Source organism: Procambarus clarkii, chromosome 44 (genome assembly GCF_040958095.1).
Source record: "Procambarus clarkii isolate CNS0578487 chromosome 44, FALCON_Pclarkii_2.0, whole genome shotgun sequence".
In the NCBI taxonomy this organism is placed as follows: domain Eukaryota; kingdom Metazoa; phylum Arthropoda; class Malacostraca; order Decapoda; family Cambaridae; genus Procambarus; species Procambarus clarkii.
This window is the reverse complement of record NC_091193.1, coordinates 30,621,202-30,644,410: the sequence shown is the minus strand read 5'-3', so window position 1 is coordinate 30,644,410 and position 23,209 is coordinate 30,621,202. Positions and strand designations below refer to the sequence as shown.

General features: G+C 47.2%; 1 protein-coding gene across 4 annotated transcripts in view; it reads right to left on the bottom strand.

Annotated features, from left to right (window-relative positions):
- Positions 1-315: 315 nt before the first annotated feature.
- LOC123745442 (toll-interacting protein) overlaps positions 316-23,209 on the bottom strand; it is a 148,294-nt gene continuing 125,400 nt past the window's right edge. For all 4 annotated transcript variants that reach the window (XM_045726024.2, XM_069300873.1, XM_045726023.2 and 1 more), the window contains 2 exons: positions 9,032-9,208; positions 316-905 (listed from right to left, as the gene is read on the bottom strand). In XM_045726024.2, the coding sequence (XP_045581980.1) occupies positions 792-905; positions 9,032-9,208 (291 nt within the window). In that variant the 3' untranslated portion in view covers positions 316-791. The remainder of the gene's footprint in view (positions 906-9,031; positions 9,209-23,209) is intronic.

Sequence of the window (23,209 nt, the reverse complement as noted above, 5' to 3'; positions counted from 1 at the left end):
CAGGGGCATAGGGTGAAAGAAACTCTGCCCATTGTTTCTCGCCGGCACCTGGGATCGAACCCAGGACCACAGGATCACAAGTCCCGCGTGCTGTCCGCTCGGCCGTCATTCACTATCTACAGGGATAGTGAATGACAGGACATCTCACATTAAAATGTTAACCTCTGATGAAAGTATATCAGCACCCAAAATTTGAAGCATATTATATCACACGTAATATTCTGTAATTCAGGTATTCTCTCATAATTGTCCAAAACCTTTCTTATACAGTATATAGTATATCAGGTCATATTCAAATTCAGCACAAGGAGTATGTTCTTTTGAGATAAATACTTTAATATATTCAGATACAAATAAGGAACAAAATAAAAAATCTGCCCTCAATACAAGAGTTATAGAGTGCTAACATGATCAAATATATTGCACCTAACTTATTACTTCCTGTCAGCAGAGATGTTCACTGCACTAGGACCACCACCAACATAACCAAATAATGGTTAATCGTAACAAACCCATACACAAACATTAATACAACTAAGCGTGCCTTTTTAAACATTACAGTTATCTACTAAGTAATTAACAAATAAATATTTAACAAGAAATTTGTCAATGAACCTGGATTAAACTATGAAAAATGCAAAGTTATAATCTATATTTGGAAAGAAATAATTTTTTACTTAAATAAGAGGTAATATAGTTCTTAAAAAAAAAATATTAGTTTCACATTATATATATATATATATATATATGTGTGTGTAAATGGTGCTCATTCTTGTTAGAAGAAAAAATGCTCAGGAATCTTGCATCTGGAGAAGGGAGTTGATGGCAGCTTCTTTGTTCCCTCGTGAGGCTTCCAGTACAGATTTCACAACTTCAGCATCCACAGCAGGAAACATTTCCTCAACCTACCCAGGGATGAAACAAGTATCATTAGAAAGAATCTATGAAAAGAGCATCTTAAAATGCAGCTATGCAAATAGAAAGGACCATAAAGTTTACACAAAAATACAATGAATAGTACAGTACTAGTCATAAATTAATGCATCTAAGTTTCTAAGATTAAAAGTAAATACACAACTTTAATTTGGCAAAATACATGGGACCAGACCAGACTTGTTTGAGAAAAGAATTCTTTGAATTCAGAGATGCTTCAAGTGGGATTTTTTTTTATTTAATCTTTATTCGTTATATTTATAACGATATATTTAACACCGATGTCTGTTTTATAAACCAATATGCAGGCGATGAGTCACAATAACGTGGCTGAAGTAAGATGACCAGACCACACACTAGAAGTTGAAGGGACGACGACGTTTCGGTCCGTCCTGGACCATTCTCAAGTCGATTCGACTTGAGAATGGTCCAGGACGGACCGAAATGTCATCGTCCCTTCAACTTCTAGTGTGTGGTCTGGTCAACTATAAACCAATACTTCACCTTAGAATACTGTATCATATTTTAATGCCTGCTTTACCTGCACATCCCATTATAAGATGGGGTAGGTAAAAAGGTTCAGATTACCCATCCCTTCATATGAAGTAATACAGCGTATAATTTAAATGTCTTGCGTAGAAACCAGGGCACCCATACGTCGCCCATGGGTGATAGTAACAGTGACCATCATGACAAAAAACCAGCATTCGATGTAATGAAACACCAGTTTCTGGGTGAGCCCAGGAGGCTCCTTGAAGCTTTCCGAACTGATATATTAGTTTGAGGTCATCAGTCACAGACTCTTTTGCCTACCGGGGACCACGAGCCAGAACCTGGCCCCTTCAGAGAGGTGCAGGAAGCACTGGCCTATGAGCACTTAACATTTAAAGTATGTAATAATTGCATCGACTGGGTAAGGATCAGAAAGGTAGGTGAATCGAAACAAACCACTTTCTGGTTAGACTTTGCAAGCTATGTCCTCAAAAAGAGCAAAATATCTCCCTCAGAAAGAAAACAAACAAGCAACATATCATCCAACAAGCCCCCCCCTCATGGGATGGGGGATTTACCCCGGGTGAGCAAGCAGCCTACTACCCCAGTTCTTGAATGATGAAACCCACTGACCGAAGGGAGGGAGGGAGGGAGGGTGTCAGGGAGCCTCTGGGGCTCACCCAGAAACTGGTGTTTCATTACATTCAACGCTGGTCTTCTGGGGGGGAGCTAACTGCCCCCAGAGAAGACAAACAGGAACTTTTACCAGGAAGGATGTAACACCACAGGTCTCAAAACAAGGAAGAGTGATAGACGGTTGCGACAGGTATCCCAAGGCCACACAAGGCTGCGAAGGAACCTGGACATTTACGAGATACCTGGCAGCCAGGACCCTGTTCAATCTCCAAAACCCCAGCGCCCAAATATTGGCCCCCCAAGACATATTCCCCAAAACAGCTGAAAGCGTACTTTCGTACATCATGGGCAAAAGGGTAGACCACAGACTGGCTAGACTTAATGACAGAGAAAGACAAGCACTTTCGTCTTTGAGCTCATCTCAAATGTCGTTGTCATTTGTCATTTCGTCAAATGACAATCTGAGAAAGACGACCCCTAGAACAGAGAACCATGAAAACCTGATGAACCCAAACAGTGTCCACAACACAGAACCGGTGGCCCGCAGGTAGCGACGTAAAGCAGCTATCGGACACAGAACGTGATGCACCCCCAGCCTAACCAACCAAGCGTCCACCAACAAAGGAGGGTCCTTCGGAAGCCTGCTGTCTCAGAGCCATCTTACCGCATGGGCCCGATGGGCACTTACACAGGCGCCTCACAAGCATAGGACAAGTTCATTATGGAAGCAGAATGTTTAAATATTTAGGTCTTGTTGCAAGTACACTTATATAATATAACCCTACCTCCTGATGTGGGACTAATTTCTAAATATTTATGATATATATTTCCAGGTGAATAATCCTTTCAGCAGAAATGAAACGTAATGTTTTGAGTGGAGCACAGAATAGGAAGCGAGCTGCAGAGGAGAAAGAGAAAATAGGAAAACTTTCAAAATTAACATTGTGGCTCAACACATGTGCAATGACAACCACTCATACCATTCCATCAGATATAGCATCCACATCTATATCCATTCTTGCTACCAATCATCCAGTTTGCAGAAACAGTCTCCGTGGTGTAGTGGTAAGACACTCGCCTGGCGTTCCGCGAGCGCTATGTCATGGGTTCGTATCCTGGCCGGGGAGGATTTACTGGCCGCAATTCCTTAACTGTAGCCTCTGTTTAACGCAACAGTAAAATGTGTACTTGGATGAAAAAACGATTCTTCGCGGCAGGGGATCGTATTCCAGGGACCTGCCCGAAACGCTACGCGTACTAGTGGCTGTACAAGAATGTAACAACTCTTGTATATATCTCAAAAAAAAAAAAAAAAAAAAAAGTTTTGGCAGGCATACCATCATTGCTTGTTGCTACTACTGGTGATATTTTACAAGAGGAAATACCAAAATCTGTAACAGTAAAGGAGTTTGCAATCCAAGAGACAGATTTGGGGCTATGGAACACTAATGATACAACACAATAGATTACTGGATTCATAGCGGGCTCCTCATCATGTCAAAATCATTATAGCAACCTTTCAAACTCATGCAGAGTGTATAAAACAGCTAGAGTAGAGAATATGAAGGCAAGGTATTTATCAAACTGTGTGTTCAAACGTGAACCGAGTGATGGTGAGTATGTGAAACGTGAATGGCTACTCTATTCACCATCCCAAGGTTGTTTGTACTACTTTGTATGTTGCCTATTGTCCAAGGGGGGAATCTACAGTGGAGGTTCAATGACTGGAAGCACAGCAATGTTATTGTAAAACATGCAAATGGAGAACATCGAAAGTGCATGATAGCATATTTGATAAGGCATCTTCTTGAGGTTATCTTGAGATGATTTCGGGGCTTTAGTGTCCCCGCGGCCCGGTCCTCGACCAGGCCTCCACCCCCAGGAAGCAGCCCGTGACAGCTGACTAACACCCAGGTACCTATTTACTGCTAGGTAACAGGGGCATTCAGGGTGAAAGAAACTTTGCCCATTTGTTTCTGCCTCGTGCGGGAATCGAACCCGCGCCACAGAATTACGAATCCTGCGCGCTATCCACCAGGCTACGAGGCATAAAGAAACTGGAAGTGAAGATTCTTTATTACTTGAGCAGGAGGAATATTGCATAAATTGTTGACACGTGTGGTTTCTGCAATTAGTTTTCTTGCCACTAGAGGTTTGCCATTTCATGGAGAAAATCAGATTATTGGGTCAGCAAAAAATTGTAACTATTTAGGTATACTAGAGCTGCCGAGTGAATTTGACCCTTTCTTGGAAAAACATACCAAAATGTATGGAAATCCTGGAAAAGGGAATCCATCATATTTATCTACAAATATTTGAGAGGAATTTATTGAATTAATGGGACAACAGGTTTTTTGTACTATTCTTGAAGAAGTATACGAGTTAAAGTATTATTCAATAAGTGTAGATTCCACTCCAGACATCTCACACACATTGAGATGTATGGATTGGATTGAAGGATGGCTTGAAGGATTGAGGAGGATTGAAACAGAGGATGATAGTAGGAGGCTACAAGATGACCTAGACAGACTTGAGTGAATGGTCCAACAAATGGCTGTTGAAGTTCAACCCGAGCAAATGCAAAGTAATGAAACTAGGCAGTGGAAACAGGAGGCCAGACACAGGATACAGAATAGGAGATGAAGTACTTAATGAAACAGACAGAGAGAAAGATCTAGGAGTTGATATCACACCAAACCTGTCTCCTGAAGCCCACATAAAAAGAATAACGTCTGCGGCATATGCGAGGCTGGCTAACATCAGAACAGCGTTCAAGAACCTGTGCAAGGAATCATTCAGAATCTTGTACACCACATATGTAAGACCAATCCTGGAGTATGCGGCCCCAGCATGGAGCCCGTACCTTGTCAAACACAAGACGAAGCTGGAAAAAGTCCAAAGGTATGCCACTAGACTAGTCCCAGAACTCAAGAGTTACGAAGAAAGGCTGCGGGAAATGCACCTTACGACACTGGAAGACATAAGAGTAAGGGGAGACATGATCACACCCTACAAAATCCTCAGGGGAATCAACCAGGTAAACAAGGATAGCTTATTCAACACTGGTGGTATGCGAACAAGGGGACACAGGTGGAAACTGAGTATCCACATGAGTCACAGGGACGTTAGAAGGAACTTTTTCAGTGTCAGAGTAGTTAACGGATGGAATGCATTAGGCAGTGATGTGGTGGAGGCTGCCTCCATACACAGTTTCAAATGTAGATATGATAAGAGCCCAGTAGGCTCAGGAATCTGTACACCAGTTGATTGACAGTTGAGAGACAGGACCAAAGAGCCAAAGCTCAACCCCTGCAAGCACAAATAGATGAGTACAAATAGTTGAGTACACACAGCAACATTTACTGTCAGTATTAAATACATTATAAATAAATACGTTTCTTGATGTTTATCTCCATCTTTTCTCATGAAGCAAAGGATCTAACAGACACTAATGTGGATTTTCTAAATGAGAACAAAATTCGACTATCAAACTGCCATGGTCAGTCATATGATAATGCTTCAAATAAGTCTGGACAATATACTGGATTGCAAGCACGAATTCATCAACTCACTGCGTTTGCCATATATGTTCCCTGTGCCAGACACAGCCTGAACTTGGTAGGGGATTTAAAAGCAGCAGAGTGTTGTCTACAGACTGTCAAATTCTTTGACTTTGTTCAGCATTTATATTCATTTTTTGCTGATTCTACTCATTGTTGGAATGCACTGACATCTTTAGGAAAAGATTTTGTGGTCAAACATCTGTCTGACACACAATGGACAGCACATTTTGATGCTGTTCATGCTCTGAATGGGGGTTTCAAGAAAATAAAAATGCATTGGATTCAGCTGACAATGAACAGCAAGTGAATATAAGGTGAGAGGCAGAAGGATTGAGCACAGGGCGAACCATGCTCACCCGGGAAGAAAGAGGGAGTGCATACGGAACCAAGGCCAAAGCGACCAATTGCCCCAAATCCGAGTCCCTAAAACCAAAGCGAGCTCCTGGGCCTCCAACCGGGCAACCAACCTGGCCTGTTGCAAGAAGGAAAATCATGCATGCAATGCGGCCATCGCCTAATCCCTGAGATCATCAGATAAAGGACAAGTAAATTGAAGCTCAAGTGGAGAACAAGTCCCGCAAGACTTTGGGTTGTAGGTGTCCCTAACCCAAAAGGCAGCATGACAGAAGCAGTACGGATGATCGTCTCCCTGAGGCAGGGGCGACGAATAACCTTTAACTTTCCACAAGATGAGAGTGGGCTCGGAAGAAGTATCCATGGTACGACCGAGCCCAAAGGGGTTTTCCAGGGCCTGTAGGGTGAATAAGCCATATGGGAAGCTCAGGCACTGAGGGCAGCATTTTGCCTGCTACAGAACCTTGTCTGAAGCAGGCAAATTGACTGCCAGTAGCAGTTGTGAAACCTTAGGGGGGCAACAGAGGAGGACCTCCTATACAACCTAGGCAAGCCTAATATGGATCTAGGCAGACCACCTCTGTCTACAACAGGTGAAAACGCCAAAAACTGAAAACAAAAACCCACGAAATCACACAACTAGTAAACTAGTAGTCAGATAGAAACATCAGCCACCACGTTGATAGTAAAGCTGGTTGCACTAGCCGCAGTACGCCCTTACCCGGGGGCAAGAGGGAAAGACCCCAAGACCTTGACAGATCCCAAGGACAAAGACAACCACAAGCGAGGAAGTTCTCAACGGGAAGTGAATCTCGAATGCCCCATGGAAGATACTGTAACGCTGAAACATAAGGGTTATGGAGCACCTAGGGGAAGGGAACCCTAGGTGCATGCAGTGCCTGTACACTAATAAACCTGGCCACCTCACAAAACACAAGCCGTAAGAGCCATACATAGCAAAAATCCATTACAGGAATTTGAGGCCAAAGGCGATATCTGACTGCCAGTACATCAGTTCAAGAACTGGGGTGATGGGCTGCCAATTCACCCAGGGTAGCTCCCACTCCCTGCAAGGGGAGGAGGGGATAGTTGGATGACATAGTGCATGTTTGTTTTCTTTCTGGGGGAGATATTTTGCTCTTTTTGAGGACATAGATTGTAAAGTGTAACCAAACATCAGTCTGTTTTTATTCACCTACCTTTCTGGGTCCTTACGCGGTCAATGGCAATTATGACACTTTAAATGTAAAGTGTTCATAGGCCATTGCTCCCTGTGCCTCTCTGAGAGGGTCCAAGTTCTGGCTCTGGTTCCTGGTAGGCAATGGACTCTGAGACTGAAGACCCCAAACTAATATAGCACTATATTAGTCCAAGGAGACGACAGGGCTTCCACCCAGTAAAGAACTAGAAAGATGGTGGGGATACAATGAGCCAACCTGTTCTCGCACTTGCTTACAGTCAATATTGGCTTATTTATTAAGTGCATATGTGACATACTAATTGATTGTGAATATTTTAGTTTACCTTGAAAAGCTTCATAGAAAACACCAACCTCACCTAACCTTCTTAGTATGTTAAGATAAGCATCTTATTGCTTCTTAATTACAATTATTACTTAACCTATACCGTTGATAGGTTAAGTAATAATTGTAAATAAGAAGCAATAAGATGCTTATCTTAACATACTAAGAAGGTTAGATGAGGTCGGTGTTTTCTATGAAGCTTTTCAAGGTAAACTAAAATATTCACAATCAATTAGTATGACACACATGCACTTAATAAATAAGCCAATATTGACTGTAGGCAAGTACGAGAACGGGTTGAATGTGCACTTGCTTTGGTAGCACCAGCTTATGGTTGATCAGGTGTCACCAGCTCCACGTTGTTGGGTCCACCACGTGGCGATACGGGGTATAACTAGCAACGATAATGACCTAAGTACAATACTGTGTTCCTTGTTGTTAGGGTTCTTATTACTTTCCCTGCAGTTGTGTGTTTCAGAGAGCATTACCTTTCAGGTGGTATTTCCTCTTGGTCTAGGTTGGTGTAGAATCCCCAGCTCCCTGTACATCTGAGTGGACCAAATTATGTCTTTGGTACGTGTTTATGATTGAGAGGGTCTGGTGGAGCATGATACGTGTAAACCTATCCAGGTAGCCAGCTCGGGGAACCATTGAGGGATCCCTTGAAGAAAACAGTCACTTTTAACGTTGCAGTGTTCAGTTTCCACTGTAGACTACTGACTGCTTACTTGATCAATTCCATGAAGCATCTTGATTATCTTGAGTTATCTTGAGATGATTTCGGGGCTTTAGTGTCCCCGCGGCCCGGTCCTCGACCAGGCCTCCACCCCCAGGAAGCAGCCTGTGACAGCTGACTAACACCCAGGTACCTATTTTACTGCTAGGTAACAGGGGCATAGGGTGAAAGAAACTTTGCCTATGTTTCTCGCCGGCGCCTGGGATCGAACCCAGGACCACAGGATCACAAGTCCAGTGTGCTGTCCGCTCGACCGACCGGCTCCCACATCTCTGTCACAAGGATGCCATTTTGCAAGAAGGCTGCCATGACCACTCTAGGAAATACATTTTGACACAGTATCCAGGAATGTTCTCAACATGCATGAAGGCTGCCATGACCACTCTAGGAAATATATTGTGGCACAATATCCAGGAATGTTCTCAACATGCATGTGCCAAATTTTATCCTGCTATCACAAAATGTACATGTTTGTAATACCATGCCACTTGTGGAAAATAATCAGCAACATTCGGGGAGCCGGTCGGCCGAGTGGACAGCACGCTGGACTTGTGATCCTGTGGTCCCGGGTTCGATCCCAGGCGCCGGCGAGAAACAATGGGCAGAGTTTCTTTCACCCTATGCCCCTGTTACCTAGCAGTAAAATAGGTACCTGGGTGTTAGTCAGCTGTCACGGGTTGCTTCCTGGGGGTGGAGGCCTGGTCGAGGACCGGGCCGCGGGGACACTAAAAAGCCCCGAAATCATCTCAAGATAACCTCAAGATAACATATTTAAAAACTTAAATAACTCTTACCTGTTTAAGATCTTGTTCAGATATGACAACTGGTTGTGGAGGAGTAGCAACAGGGAGGTGTTGAGTAGGTGGAAGTGTGTAGACAGGCACAGAGGTATATCCAGGGTATGAATATGATCCTGGTGGAACCATCATTACCTGTCCCATGCTCAGTGCCTGTGGCAGGATTGGAGCAGTCTGAAAATGTGAAATAACGGTATACTAGTAATGGTTAGTCTCTAAAATCGAGAGAAGCAAGCATTGCCATCTTTATCTTTTCATCATGTAAATACCATTATACGTTTTGATTAAATGCAGACAATGAAAAAATGAACTCTAAGGTCTAATTAGCAATATTTTATTTATTTATTTATTTATTTATTTATTTATTTATTTATATACAAGAAGTTACATTAGGTGTTATCAAAGAATATAGAAAATAAGTTGAATTAACATTCTTGTAAAGACACTAGCACGCATTACACTAGCACTAGCACTAGCACTAAAGACACTAGCACGCACTAGACACTAGGGGCCTCGTAGCCTGGTGGATAGCGCGCAGGACTCGTAATTCTGTGGCGCGGGTTCGATTCCCGCACGAGGCAGAAACAAATGGGCAAAGTTTCTTTCACCCTGAATGCCCCTGTTACCTAGCAGTAAATAGGTACCTGGGAGTTAGTCAGCTGTCACGGGCTGCTTCCTGGGGGTGGAGGCCTGGTCGAGGACCGGGCCGTGGGGACACTAAAAAGCCCCGAAATCATCTCAAGATAACCTCAAGATAACATAGCGTTTTGGGCAAGATACAATACACTTGATAGCAGAAGCCAACAGTCCCACAAACCCATCATAACCCAGCTGCTCAGGTACCTACTGAAAGAATCCATTTTACCTGTGGTCCCCACTTGAAGATTTCAAACCTTTGTTCTTGAAACATTTCTTGTGTGCGTTTGTATAAAGGTAGCCACTGGCCTCTGATATTTTGAACAGTTCTCTGAATAAATGTATGACATCCCCCCACTCTTCACTGGATCTTTTCTGCATTTATTTACCAAATATTTTGCCCCAAATAAACTCATTCCTCGCCAGAAAAAACGAGACGGCAGCAAACGAACAAGAAGGAGCTACAGAAAAACCAACCTGAACCGAAGGGGCCATAACAAACCGAGGTGAAGACAGAAACAAGAACACGCCGGCCAAAGACCAGGAAGGCACAGCTGGCGCATGAGCAGGCCAGAGGCAAACACCGCCTGTGACAGCCCGGGCAACGGTGCAGAAGGAATATCAAAACCGAAAGCAAACTGTACCGGCTCCGCCAGCGCCACGCAAGAGAAGGACATGACCATGTCAACAAAATCTGTCGGATATCTACGAAGAGACAAAAAGAAAAGGAAGGACTGCCAGCAAAACCCCATACCACTGCCGAGACGAAGCACGCAGGTGGATCGCCGGCGCCGTGGTCTGGGGCTCTCCCTTCCCCCTCCCGGGAAGGGAGGAGCTGCGCAGACATGCGGCGCGGCTCATGTGACGTTATGCTTGTTTGCTCGTTTTCATTTGGAGAGTTCTGTCTACTTGTTTGTCTATTTTCATTGTTTTTAACCAGAATAGGGGTTTGTTTTGGGGTGCTTACCTTTCTGGGTTCCAGTGTAGTTGGAAGCATTCTATGTCTGCAATTGACTGGGTCAGGCACCCAGAAAGGTAAGTGCCTTTCAATCCAAAACAAACCTCTATTCTAGTTAAAACACTGCTACAGAAAGCCGAACAAGTGAACAGAACTCCCCAAATGAAAACGAGCAAACTAGCATGACGTCACCACGTTGCAATGCCGCTGTCTGCTCAACTTTCCCCCCCCTTCCTCTCCCCGGGAGGGGGAAGGGGGAAGCCCCAAACCCTCACGCCAGCTATCCTGCAGTTCTCGGGCTGGATGTCAAAACATGCCAAAAAAACACCGACCGGAATGAGAGAGGGTTGCCGGTAAGACTCCAGGTCCCACCCAGAAAATGGCATTTCATTACATTCAACACTGGTTTTCTGGAGGGAGCCCCTTTGGCTTCCCAGAGCTACCTAACCAAAGATAAGGAAAAAGCGGGATGTACTTGGGCGGTGATTGCCACTTACCCTAAACTCAAAACCAAGACAACTGGCAACACCGAATGACCCTGTGGACAATCCAGGAGACCCAAACCCTGAAACAGGGAAGAAGGATAAGTGGGTCAACCCAAAGCACGTCCCCGGCCACTGAAGCCGTGGCGCACAGGTAACAGAGGAGAGCCGCGACCAGACACAACACATTACACACCCCCGGCCTAATCAACCAAGCATCAACAACCCAAGGACCCCTCCAGAAAGCAGCCGACTCCTCCTTCATCAGAAAAGAGGGCGATGGCTGCAAACGAACATCTTACTACCAGGACCAAAAGAGCAGAAAACCCTGTGCCAGAGGAGAGCATGAAGCTCCCTGACTCGACCCCCAGAGCCCCAGAGGCCAATGCCAACAGGGAAAAGAGCTGTTGAAAACAATCCTGAACCAAAGGGGCCAATACAAACTGAGAAGAGAGAAAGGAGAGCACCAGTCCTAACGACCAGAACGACTCAGGCGGTGCATGTGCAGGCCGGAGGCGAAGGCGAAACAACGCATGAGACAGCTTGTGGAATGGAGCAGACGTAGCATCAATACCTAACGCAAGCTGCAGCAGCTCCGCTAAAGCCGCACGACACGAGGCGACAGTATTCGGCAGAAGATGACAGTCCTGGAACAACCATGAAAGAAGGGACTAGACACCCCCTATCAAAGACAGAAGTACACCTATGCAGAGATAGGAAATAACAGAAGAACTGCAAGGAAACTTCATACTGCCACCGAGACGAAGTACACAGGTAGGACACCATCAACGAGGCAACCTGCGCACCATACAAGTGATGATAGACTGGAGTCAGAAAGCCCAGACGCGAAGACTCGAGGCGAAGAGCGAACCAGCCACGTACCGGGCTGGACTGATCTGCTGAAAGAGGTGGAGCAGCGGGAAGACCCTTGGGTTCGGAAACCGAGCAAGCAGTGCCTAAAACTAATGCTGGGACGGCCACTAAGGAGTCAGAAGGACAACTCGCCCCTGGCAAGTCTCCAAGCGAGCCAGGACCTGGAGCAACAGCTGAACTTGGGAGGGAGGGGGGAAGGGGGAGGGGGGATGGGGGAGGGGGGAAGGGGGAAGGGGGAGGGGGGAAGGGGGAGGGGGGAAGGGGGAGGGGGGAAGGGGGAGGGGGGAAGGGGGAGGGGGGAAGGGGGAGGGGGGAAGGGGGAGGGGGGGGAGAAGAAGTACAGGTAACCCCACCTCGCCCAGTCCTGCCTGAAGGCATCGACCCCGACGGCCTCGCAGTCAGGAAAGGTCTCCACATATATCGAGAGACGTCTCGACCACGCCGACGCGAAGAGGTCCACTGCCGGAGGCCCACACATGCGGCAGAGCCAACTGAACAAGTCGGCATTGACTATCCATTCCATGGACAGGGAAATGAACAGTGACAGGCAGACCTCCAGGACGCTGGACACCACCTGAACGTGAACAACTAGGAGAGCCAAAACCCGAGAACTCAGCAGACGAAAGATTCAGCCCCAAACAGCCAAGGACTGCATCGAACCCCAGCAGTTCAGACAATGAACCCCTGGGGGAAAAGTCTGAATGGAGCCGGATCGTCGCTCCATGAGCGACCCGAATCCTCTGGAGCGACATCCACACAGCTGCGAACTCTCGCACCTTGCTGTGAGATCAACGGAAGGATAGACCCCACCGTCCCTAGCCGACTTGGTAAGCACTGGTCACAAAGCCCCAGCCAAGAGACGACGTGTCTGTGAACACATAGAGCGAGGGCTCGGGTAGGTGCCAAGGCACTGAACACTGAAAAACCTGACAAGGAAGCCAGCGATGCAGCAATCGACACAAGGCCCCCAGCGTCCGAACCCCGCAAGAGAGGCGGAAGGGACGTCACCGAAGGAACCAGAACAGCCGACGAAGCCAAACCCAACCCGGCGGGAAGATCATCATGGCAAAGTTCAGGCTCCTGCACAAATCCTCGAACATCTGCCTCATGACCCAGGAGCCCCTCAGAAACATGCGAAGGCGGAAACACAGCCGAAGCAGAACCTCTGGAGGGAGACACTAGGAAGCGGTCCAAACATCCCACACAAGACCCAGCCAAGACCAAATCTGAGAGGGAAGTAGATGGGAATTCCACCAGTTCCCTGGGAACCCGAACCCAGCAAGCTGGGAGCCCACACCAAACAGTCGTTGAGGTAGGCCAGAACCCAAACACCTAAAAGACGCAGACGGACCACCATGACCCGGGTAAGGCATGTGAAAATGCGAGATGCCATATTCAAACTGAAAGGAAGGCAATGAAAGCGGTAACCCTGATGCCCCAACAAAACAAAACCAGTCCCTGAAACTCGGATCAATCAGGACGTGCCAATACGCGTCCATGAGGTACAAGGACACCATCCAAGCACCCAGCTCAAAGAGAAGCCGGACCTGAGACAAAGTAGTCATCCAAAAGGAGGGGCAATAAGCTCCCGGGTTTAGTTAGCGCCCGTCCAGAATGATCCTGAGGCCCGCACAATCCTTTGTAGGAACTTGAAACAAGAGGAAAACCCACCTGAGGGACAAGGTCGTTTCAACCACGCCTAAGCGAATCCTCTCCGAGGCGACCTTACAGAGCGCAGGAAAAAAGAGAGGCCTACCCCGCCAATCCAGACCCTCCCGAAGTGGAGGGGCCACCCAATGCCATCTCAGGCCACACGAAACAACCCAAAAGGCCCACAAATAGTGGAACCAGGAGCGAGCAAACAGTGAGCCTCCCCCCCCCCCATTGCCCTATCAATGGGGCGAACCGTGAAAGGGCCTACGTCCCTTACGAGAAACCGACCGGCGCACAGAGCGATCACTGCGCCAACTAGACAAAGACGGTTTTGAAGGCTGCACCGGCACTGAATCTGGCACCACTGGACTACCACGTCGGAAAGAAGCCCAAGCCCTGGTATGACCCTTCTGGGAAGGCCCCCAGGAGCCCCCCCCCCCCATCCGGAGAACCAACAAGTCCGACATAGGACGGCAACGAGAAGAAGCTACCTGCAGATACTGCCGAACCGCAGACTCTGCAAATAGCAACGAGCAAAAAGGTGAAGAAAGCCTAAGAGCCTGGGCCCAAGCAGATTCCAAAAAAAGAAGCAAGCACCGCCTGCCGACACTCGAGATGGGAAGCAAAATACAGCGACTCTGCATCCCGCAGGATAGATGCGAACAACTCCAACATCGCAGATGACGCACACACCACCGAGGGCAATGCACCAGACCCAGAAGCACAAGACCCTCCTCAAGCCAGTCCGAAACGTTCCTACCCGAGCTTTTCCCTGATTGGGCAGGAATAGAAATACAAGGTCGTAGCCAACAGGATATACGCTCGCAAGTCTTTAGCAATCAACGCAGCCAAAAGGGAAGAGACCTGCACATGAAGCTGCACCACACCGACATCCCGCGGAAGGGCAGGGATGAAGAAGCACGCATTGAGGTGCTCAAATTTGACCCCAGTAAAACCTGGAACACTGTATGAGCCTCCCGCCACTCAAGCGTGCGGGACCGACAGAAAGTATGCCAAGCCTCCAACGAGAAGATGGGGCAGTCTGCAAGCCAGGACGACTCCAGAACTTCATAATAAACCCAGCAAAGACAGGAAGATCCATACACAAAGGAATGAGGAACCATTACAAAGGCATAATTCGGGTCACACAGGAGTTAAGCTGCAATGGTCTCCCGCAACACATGGGACAGGATACGGGAGGCAGTAAACCGCTGGAAGGACGGAAAAAGGACCCATGGGATCACGAAAGGGAAAGGGCAGACGCCAAATCCAATTCAAACAAGGAGGAAGAAAAGGAGAACCTCACTCCTTGTAACATCAAGCCCTGCTCCGAGGGTACAAAAACCCAAGTGGGATCCAATGGGGCCCAAAGTCCCCAAGTCAACCACTCCCCTGCCCAGGAAACCTCCCCACGAAGACCCGGGGCCGAGCCATCCTCCAAACCTTCCAGACCCTCAAGAAAAGGCAGAAACAAAGGGGGCCCACTGGTCAGACCCAGAATCTCTGGCTTGAGGATCAGGCTCGAATGCCTCTCCCGCCATACCGGAAGGGAACTCCCCCAAAACTGCCCAAGTCTCAACACCAACTAAACCTCGCCCCGATTCCGAAACCCTCAGACGATATAGAGCCGGAAGGAAGGGGAAAAGGACCAGGACGCACAACAGAAGGGGAAAGACAACAAAGGTGTGGACGGAACCAAAGTCGAAGCGACGAACACTCCCAAGCCCGGGTCCCCAGAACCAAAGCAGGGCAGTCTCGGGGCATCCAGCGAAACAACCAACCGATCGTATTGCAGCAATCTGAACGTAGCATGCAACGCTAAAGCTCCCCTCTACAAAAAAGAGGAGCAAAGCATTGTCAAAGAATTATAGACCAGTTGCACTAACTTCCCACATAATAAAAGTATTTGAGAGAGTGATTAAGAGTCAGGTCACCAATTTCATGGAGACCAATGACCTTCACAAACCAGGCCAACATGGATTTTGAGCAGGATAATCGTGCCTCTCACAGCTACTTGATCAATACGACAAAGTCATTGAAGCATTAGAAGAAAAACAGAATGCTGATGTTGCCCAGTCGGTATACACGGACTTCGCAAAGGCTTTCGATAAATGTGACCATGGAGTGATAGCACACAAAATGAGGTCAATAGGAATAACCGGTAAAGTAGGATGCTGGATACTCAGTTTTGTCAAACAGGACTCGACAAGTAACAGTCAATCATATAAAATCGAATCCAAGTGCAGTTAAAAAGTCACAGCTTCGTATCATCCTTTGCAGATGACACAAAAATCAGCATGAAAATTACCTCGGCTGAAGACATTGAAAAACTTCAAGTACCAGTAGATATTAATAAAGATTTCGCCTGGCAACAGAAAATAACATGATGTTTAACAGTGATAAATTTCAGGTACTTAGGTACGGTAAAAAAAACCAGTGTTGAATGTAATGAAACGCCATTTTCTGGGTGAGCCCCGGGGGCTCCCTGGAGCTTATCAGGCTAATGTATGTTATATTAGACCGGGACATTAGCTAAGGAGTTCAGACCTACCAGGGACCAGCGCCAGAACCTGGCCCCTTCAGAGAGGTTTTAGGGAACAATGGCCCTGGAAAACCCCTTTGTGGTTGGGGTTTTCCTTATCTGCCATCGACCGGGGTTAGGCACCTAGAAAGGTAGGCATAACAAAACAAACCCCACATGGTAAAAACTAAAACAAAAACCGAACATAGAGGTAGAAACTCCCTACAATCACAAGGAAACAAGCAAACATCACACTTTACTGCCGCGCTGATCGTCCGCGCAGCCCTCCCCGCCCCGGGAGGGGGAGGGGGGGGGGAGCTCCGGACCTACCGCGCCGGCTGCCAAGCTCCTGTTCGGAAGCTAAGCTTCAACCAACGCGAAAAAACCGCCGACCGATGGGAGGGAGGGTTGCCAGGGAGCCTCTGGGGCTCACCCAGAAAATGGCGTTTCATTACATTCAACGCTGGTTTTCTGTGGGGAGCCCCTACGGCTCCCTGGAGCTTCATACCCAAAGAGAAGGAAAAGAAAGGGCTAACCCGGGAGGTGGCCGCCACAAACTCTGCAACGCAAAGCCAAGACAACCGGTCACAAACCTGCGACCCAAGGCAACAAGAACGCCCAAGAGCAGACGCGCATAAGGATGGGTGGCCAAGAACCTGTGCGACTCACAAATCCCTGCACCAACACAGCAGCAAAAGCTGCAAACGTCTGAACAGCACGGGCGCAAAGACAGACCGCAGGCTGGAAGAATGAAAACACTGCGGACGACCTGGGAGACCCGAGCCCTGAAAACAGGGAACGAAGGAACCGGATCAACCACAGCGCATCCCCAGACACGGTACGCCAGCAACAGCAAAAAGCACAACCGGACAACACAGGACGCACCCCCCGGGCCAAACCAATCAAGCACCAATACCCCAAGAACCCCTCCGGAAAGCAGCCGTCACGACCGGCGCCAGGACAGAGAAAGGCTGCACACCTATAAAGTTACCACCAGTACCAAAGAGCAGGAAACTGAACCGAAGGGGCTACCACAAACTAAAGGGAAGATAAGAAGGCACGCTGAACAAGGACCAGGATGGCTCAGGCGACGCATGAGCAGGCCGGAGGGGAAACAAAACACGAGAAAACGTATGAAACGTCATACTGTCGCCAAGACGAAGCTCGCAGGTGGGACACCATCAACAAAGCCACCTTAACACCATAGAGATGGTGATACCCGCGTCAAAATACCAGACGCGAAGAGCCAAGGAGAAGGCTGAACCAGTCACGGACAGGACCGATTCGGCCTGAAGGCACGCTTTCAGCAGACTCCTGCTGAAAGAGGTGGAGCCTCAGGAAAAACGCTCCGGGTACGGACACCTATCAAGCAGCATCTGAAAAGAAGGCCGGGCCGGCCACCATGGAACCATAAGGACTGCTCTCGTGGGAATGGGCTGCAACCGAGCCAGAATCCAAAGCAACAGCTGGACCGGGAGAAGAGGAACAGGTACCCCCCACCTTGACCAGTCCTGCCGAAAGCATCCACCGTGAAGTCCTCGCAGGTGGGAAAGGGCGCCACAAAATGGGCGACGCCTAGACCACGCTGACCCGAAGACGTCCATGGCCAGGAGTCCATACGCCTGACAGATCCAACAAAACGAATCGGCGACAACTGGCCAACCCACGAAGAGGAATGAACCGAGACAGCTGTCCGCCAGGACGCAGGACACACCCCGGACATGAACCTCACGGTTAGCCAAACCCCAGTGGTTCCGGCAAGAACCACCAGAGAACAGTCCGAACAGAGCTGAATGGTAGAGTACCTAGTGACCCAAACCCTCCGAAGCGCAAACCAGACAGCCACGAACACCCAAACCGTGCTGTGAGCCCGACGGACAGACAGACTCCATTAACCTCGGCCGACCTGGTGAGCACTGGTCACAAAGCCCCAGCCGAGAGACGACCCGTCCGTGAACACATCGAGCGAAGGCTCGGGGAGGTGCCAAGGCACAGAACCCCGAAAACCCCAAAGAGGAAGCTGGTGACGCAGCACCAACACAAGATCCCCGGAGGAACCCAATGAATGCAAGAGGCAAATTTTTTTTTTTTTTTTAGTGTCAGAATGGTAATGGGAAAGCACTAGGAAGTAATGTGGTGACTCCACACACAAGTAACGAGGCTGACCCCCATACAATGTCACATGTAGACATGATAGAGCCCAATAGGCACAGGAACCTATACAGTATCCACTCAATTTAACAGCCTATATGGGGCTGAGCCCAAGTCGTTATTTACGGAGCTCCGTTATTTCCGACGTTAAGTCGGGTCGGGTAATTTTTCAAGTAACATTCAGGTAGGATATATTTTATACTGTATAACTAAAATTAAATAAAGTTCATTGTGTAATTGCATTCCAATTTAGTGCACGGCCGACGATTAAGCCAGTTGCTGGCTGCTGCATGGATGATGTGTAAACACGCTCTGATCAAGTCCAGATGGGTGGGAAAAAATTGATTCATTCCTTTGTATTGAAAAATATTTCATGTATCAATCAGCGAGTTAATATTGTCTTAATAAAATTTTAGAGATGTGTTTTGATTTACCCTGAACAGTGCAGGTAATGTATTTTTAATGTTACGACACAGGCTGTGGCGGCCATGCCATAACAATGGCGATCGAGCCTTGTCACTGAGAGCTAGCCAAGACGAAATATTTTGAGCTCACCTTTTCTCTGCTGACGATAGAATATACATTTGCAGAGACTAATATGTAGCTTTTGTTGAAAAAAAACAACTAATATCTTGTAATACTATAATAAAATTGGTAAATTGACTGACTTTTAATGTTACAACACACGCTGTGGCGGCCATGCCATAACAATGGCGATCGAGCCTTGTCACTGAGAGCTAGCCAAGACGAAATATTTTGAGCTCACCTTTTCTCTGCTGACGATAGAATATACATTTGCAGAGACTAATATGTAGCTTTTGTTGAAAAAAAACAATTAATATCTTGTAATACTATAATAAAATTGGTAAATTGACTTACTTTTAATGAAGCTGAAGATTACGAAGCTGTGAAGATTACGTCATCCTCTGCAGCGCTTGTTTTATATTGTTTATGTTGTATACAGGGTACATACTGTATGTACACTTATTTTCAGGCATATTTTAATAGAGTATCCTTCTGTTTCTTGATGTCACTTACTGTACTTTTCCCGATGTTAAACTCTGCTGCTGGTCGTGCATGAGAATATCCTTTATCAAGTTTCTTAATTAACTCCAGCTTCTGTGCAACCGTCAGGCGCTTCCTTTGGGTAACTTTTGGCATTTTGTAAATTAAAAAGATCACAATTACAGTACAGTAATATCCTTCACAATTGAAGCTAGCCGCGCGAGTTCACGGTAAACAATGGGAACACATGGCCGGCGGAGTACATACTAGGTCCGTGGGAAAAAAAATACCTAGTGCCTATACATACTATAAAAGGTATTTATTAAGAAAACAAAGACTTTTGCTTAATAAAAACTGTTTCAAAATATTTTATTAATAATAATTTACAATTTTCTTCATTAAAGTGAATCATTTTAAAAGAAAATTAAGATGTAATATATGACTCTGGACGATCCAGGTCGGTGGCGGCCTGGTCGCCATGTGAGGGGATGCTGATGCCACAACAAACCCAATACCGACTGTCGGTAATATCGACCGCAGACCGGTATAGCAGGCTCTAGCTACTGGGCTCCCAAACCGGTCGTTAATACCAGCAGATCGGTATAAAAGAGGCCGTTAAATTGAGTGGATACTGTACAGAAGCACATCAGCAAACTTGAAAAGGTGCAAAGACATGCTACTAAGTGGCTCCCAGAACTGAAGGGCAAGAGCTACGAGGAGAGGTTAGAAGCATTAAATATGCCAAAACTAGAAGACAGAAGAAAAAGAGGTGATATGATCACTACGTACAAAATAGTAACAGGAATTGATAAAATCGACAGGGAAGATTTCCTGAGACCTGGCACTTCAAGAACAAGAGGTCATAGATTTAAACTAGCTAAACACAGATGCCGAAGAAATATAAGAAAATTCACCTTTGGAAATAGAGTGGTAGATGGTTGGAACAAGTTAAGTGAGAAGGTGGTAGAGGCCAAGACCGTCAGTAATTTCAAAGCGTTATATGACAGAGAGTGCTTGGAAGACGGGACACCATGAGCGTAGCTCTCATCCTGTAACTACACTTAGGTAATTACCTGTTGATAGACGGTTGGGAGGCGGGACCAAAGAGCCAGAGCTCAACCCCCGCAAGCACAACTAGGTGAGGACATATACTGTAACCCCGCGATTATCCGGGATTCAAACATCCGGAAAACGCCCTTATACGGCCAAAATCGTTATCGGATAAAGTTATCACAATATCCGGCCAAAATGGCCACAGGAACCGGATAAAAGCTAGTTTGGCCGGATGAAAATACGGCCATACCGTATTAATCCCGTCTGTGGCTCTAGACGCATGGTGGAGGAGGGGGGTGGGGTGGGTGGGTGGTGTTGGGAGGGTGGGAGGGGTGCGTCAGGAGGGACCACCTGGGTACAGGAATTACCATTAATTTTAGAACAATTAATCATAGCCAAAAACAAATGAAATAAGTACTAGTAATTATGTAATAACAAATAAATAAGTTTCCTAAAAGCATTGTGCACAGGCTGAAGTTTCCTTAAAAAATATTGTGAATTTTTTTCCTCCTGGTGGCCTACTTAACGTGCTATAGCTGCCCCACCCCAAGTGGACCCGTCCAACACTGGTCAACCCATGTGCGTCCGTCCCTCGTGTTATACACAGTGCTGCGCCATTAGTGAAATATTTTTTTAAATAACTTTTTTATTTTCATAGTAACTTTGAACATTTTTGGCCAAGACTATGTCTGGTAGCAGCATCAATCGTTCTGGAAGTGTTAAGAGGAAGAAAGTTGTCCTAACAATTAAAGACAAGTCACTGTTATACACCTCAACCAGTGCGGCCTCACAGTGTTGCGCCATTAGTGAAATATTTTTTTAAATAACTTTCTTAATTTTCATAGTAATTTTGAACATTTTTGGCCAAGAATATGTCTGGTAGCAGCATCAATCGTTCTGGAAGTGTTAAGAGGAAGAAGATTGTCCTAGCAATTAAAGACAAGTTACGTGTTATTCAACCAGTGAGGCGTCACAGGCAGCCAAGCGCCTTCAACAAGTGAGGCGCCACAGGCAAGCCAAGCTCCTTCAACAAGTGAGGCATTACAGGCAAGCCAAGCGCTTTCAACAAGTGACGCGCCACAAGCAAGCCAATCGCTTTCAACAAGTGACGCGCCACAGGCAAGCCAAGTGCTTTCAACAAGTGACGCGCCACAGGCAAGCCAAGCGCTTTCAACAAGTGAGGCGCAAGCAAGCGCCTTCAACAAGTGAGGGCATGCAACGCTTCAACAAGTGAGGTGCAAGCAAGCGCCTTCAACAAGTGAGGCCTCACAGGCAACCCAAATGCCCTCAACCAGTGAGGCTTCAGCAGCTGGCAGTCAAAACTAACTTAGCTTAATGAACTGTACAGTAATTTTAAGTGTTAATTTTAGTGTTGTGTTAGTATAGGTTACGTAAATTGTTAAGAATTTTTAACTTCAAGATGTGTGGCATCAATCAAGAAGACGAACACCAACAAGGTAAGTTGAGGTTTCTAGTTGAATATTTAATAATTGTATGTGGCAAGGCAATTCAAATTATGTTGTTTGTAGTATAAAAATAGTTGGAAATGGTCACTTTTGGACTCGTAGGTGAAAAAGTACCATTATCCGAAAAATGTGATAATCCGGCTGGGGGTCCTTCCCATATAGTCCGGATGATCGAGTGGAGACAGTATAGTAAAAGTACAAATTGCCAACTAGTGAGCAGAGAGCACCATGCCGGCCAGGCAAAGAAGGCACAAAACTGCATCAAAAGGCCCACCTCGACAGCAAAACCGCAAAGTCCCAGCACAACCACAACACGTGCCAAGACCCAAAAAGATCAGTCTGCAAGCCAGGAAGACCCCGGAACCCCAGAAGGCAGGACCGGGTCACACGAGGAAACAAAGTCCCCTGAACCCACAAAAGGGGGCCCAAGAGGAAGAAACCTCCAGAACGAAACCAAGGAACCCAAAGGAACCCAGAATCGAACCAGGGGGAGCCCAAACCACCACATAATGCCGGCGGAGAACACCACTGAAAGGCAAAGCACAGCCCCCCAGCAGAACCCCTTGGGAAAACGGTCCCAACAGACCGAAAACCGAGGGACAAGGTGTGGGAGCAAGCATACCAGCCAGGGGCACTGAGCCTAAACCCAAAGGCTCAGACCCAAAACAGAAAAATTGGAAAAACCCGGTGTAAAATCAACACCCAAATGTTCCCAGAGGAATAGGCAACGGCAAGAAAACACCAGAAAAACAAAGAAACGACAACAGGAGAACAAAAACCCTGAAAAAAAATGAAAACTCACCCGAGACGCTCGTTCGCACACCCAGACGCATGTAAACAAACCGCAACGCCGCCCTGGTGGCCACGCCGTGAAACCGGCAGACGAAAATGGCCGCCAGCAGGGGCTGTGACTGACACTAAATACAAAAAAACACGCAAGCAAATGTGGGAAGCTAGCAGACTGGATGGGCAAAAAATGCTGCCAGCAGCGTTAACAGCAGAAAAAACCCGGCAGGGGCAAAACCGCCCCAGAACTGCTAGCAGGCATCCCCCACAGCCCCGGGAACCAACAACAGAGGCCCCGGGGCAGAGCCGTCCTCAAAGCCCTCCGCCCTTAAAGAAAAGGAAGAGTCTATGGGAAAGGCAACAAGAAAGGGCCGCTGGTAAGACCCAGAAGCCTTGGCAGGAGGCACAGGTTCAAACCTCCGTCCCCAACCCGAACGGGGCAGCCCCCGAAAACCGCCCGAGTCTCTGCCGCAACTAAACCCCGCCCCGACCCCGAAACCCGCAGACGGTCCGGAGCCGGGAACATGGAGGGAAAGGGGCGAACAGCACCTAACCAAACGGGGCGGCCACGGGGCATTCGAGTGGGAAACC